The 2,591-nt window shown below is 46.6% G+C and overlaps 1 protein-coding gene across 1 annotated transcript in view; it reads left to right on the plus strand.

Annotated features, from left to right (window-relative positions):
• The first annotated feature begins 278 nt into the window (after positions 1–278).
• AIFM1 (apoptosis inducing factor mitochondria associated 1) overlaps positions 279–2,591 on the plus strand; it is a 47,671-nt gene continuing 45,358 nt past the window's right edge. The window contains exon 1 of the mRNA XM_025208758.1: positions 279–1,432. Coding sequence (XP_025064543.1) covers positions 1,390–1,432 — 43 coding nt within the window. The 5' untranslated portion in view covers positions 279–1,389. The remainder of the gene's footprint in view (positions 1,433–2,591) is intronic.

Below are 2,591 nucleotides of genomic sequence, written 5' to 3' on the forward strand. Positions count from 1 at the left end.
TGTGCAGAGAATGAGTAGAGTGCGTAACTGCATGTGTGCGTCTGTGCTTGCATGTGTGTGTCTGCGTGCATGCATGCATCTGTGTTCATAGCAGGGAAAGTGTGTTTGTGTCTGTGTGTTCATGTGCAGAGTGAGTAGAGTGCATGCCTGTCTGTGTCTGCATGTGTGTGTGTGCGCGTGCATGTGTCTGTGTTCATGGCAGGAGGGAGATTGTGTTTATCTCTGTGCCCATGTGCAGAGAGTGAGTATAGCGTGTGTGTGTGTGCGTGCGTGCATGTGTCTGTGTGCATGTGTTTGTGTTCATGGCATGAGGGAGAGTGTGTTTGTCTCTGTGCCCATGTGCAGAGAATGAGAGTAGAGTGCGTGTCTGTGTTCGTGTGTGTGTCTGTATGCGTGCATCTGTGTGTGTGCATGCATGTGTCTGTTCATGGCAGGGAGAGTGTTTGTGTTTGTGTCTCCTTGTGCAGAGACTGAGTGAGTGGAGTGCATACCCATTTGCATGTGTGCATGCATGTGTCTGTGTTCATGGCAGGAGGGAGAGTATTTGTGTGTCTGTGTGCAAAGAGTGAGTGAGTAGAGTGCACGCCTGTCTGCGTGTCTGTGCACATGCATGTGTGAGTGCATGCATCTGTGTTCGTGGCAGGGAGAATACTTTTGTGTCTGTGTCCACGTGGAGAGTGAGTGAGAGTGTGTGCGTGCCCATCTGTGTGTGTGCCTGTGTGTGTGTGTATGTTTGGCCATAGCAGAGGAGGGGGGTAGGTAGCGAGGAGAGGAGGCAGGCATGTACCCACTCACCCCCAGCCCCAGCAGGGTCCACCCAGCCTCCCCTGCCAGCACCAGGAGGGGAAGAGACCCTTCCTCCACCTCTCTGTAGCCCAGCTCCCGTGAGGCCAGGAGACCTCCAGTTTTGTGTTTGCCCAGGGCACCAGTACACCTTAATCCGCCCCTGGCAGGGGGTGGAGCAGGACTAGACCTGGAGCAGTGGCGAGGAGCGGGCAGCAGGGCCAATCCAGAGTGGCAGGTAGAGGGTGGGCCAGACCTGGGGGGGGCGGGCCGCGGCAGGGAGGCCCTGTCATTCTTGACCGGCAATTTGCTAGTTTTTAGTATCATCCCTTCTTTCATGCTCCCAGATTTTTGGAAAATTCTACTTCTGTTCTGAATTTGTACATTATTAATTTCTCCCTAAAAGTTGAGCAAAAGGTTTAGCTGAGCTCAAAAATAATTTTGTCTTGTGTTAAGAAATTCTACAGGTTTCTTGCTTTCTTGCATCTTTCTTATGCTACGTGCACCAAGTTGGCTTTGCTGGAATAAAACTGATAGCTTGAAAATTATTTCCTGTTCAGTATTGACTAAAGAAAATTCAGTTTCCAAAAGGAGACATTAGGAGAAATGCATTGTACCTACATTCACAACTATTCAAAGGAATGTACAGGTGAGTTCAAGCAGCTCACAGGCACTATTTACGTAGTCTGCACAGATAGCAAACTTTGGCAACCTAGACTCTCTAGGTGAAAGATATAACAAGCTCTATAAATTTGAAAGGATCAAAATATGTAACTGAACTATTGACACTACATAATTAATTGCTGCATTCCATTATATGTTAAAATGTTTAACTCAGCTGTGTTGTGCATATAGATATGTATTTTTTTCCTCTGTTGTGAAAGATTCATTGGTTGAGGTGCAGATTTCAAAAGTGTACAGGATGTGTAATGTGGCAGTAGACTTTGGATTTCCTGATGTTTTGTGACCTTAATTGCATGGCGGGACAGTGAATGCAGGTTTTTGTATCTAATACTGAAAATTTAGTTGTGCGACATAATAGGTATGTGTTTATTTCACAAAACCTGAACTCGCCCTCCCCAAACACTCTTGTCATTTTAATGTCCTTTCCTCAGGAATGTCTGCATTCATGTGTGGTGTACAGTTAGTCCTCTCCAGTAGCTTAGGCCCGTATTTTCTGAAGAGAGCCATTGATTTTTAAGGGTCTTAGTTGTGAACCCATTATATTTGTGTTTGGGCTGGGAATTGCTGAGTTAAAATTGTGCAGTTATTGGGAGGGGCAGCAGGAGCACCAAAACATGCAAGAAAAAATTCTGAGAGCAGGACTAAGGTCTTGGACAGGCATTATGTTTCCAGTGGAAGAAATGCCACACTCCTGCTACAGGGGTTTTAGGTTGTAGCCATGTTGGTCTAAAGACATAGACAGACAAGGTTCTTTGGGTGAATCTGATATCTTTTATTAAACCAACTTAAATAGTTGGAAAAAAACTTCTTAGCAAGCTTTCAGGTTTAAAAACCCTTTGTCAGGCTGAGGAAGCAGCTGCACTTGGTGTGCGCTCTTCCTGGATGGAAACACTCCTGCTAGAGATTGCCAGCCTACAGGTGTTAGTATTAGAGGTGCACTGATACATTGGTTCGATATCGGATTGGCACTGATATAAAGAAAATGTAATATATCGGAAATCAGCCATAACAGGCCAATAATTTGGCTGATAAATGGCCCGTGCATGTGCAAAGCCACAGCGCAGCACAGACAGCAAGGAGCACAGCCCGACAGCATGGAGCTCGGGGGGGGGGGGGGGGGGGGG

The sequence above is a fragment of the Alligator sinensis genome, unplaced genomic scaffold (assembly GCF_000455745.1).
Source record: "Alligator sinensis unplaced genomic scaffold, ASM45574v1 scaffold879_1, whole genome shotgun sequence".
NCBI classification, from domain to species: domain Eukaryota; kingdom Metazoa; phylum Chordata; order Crocodylia; family Alligatoridae; genus Alligator; species Alligator sinensis.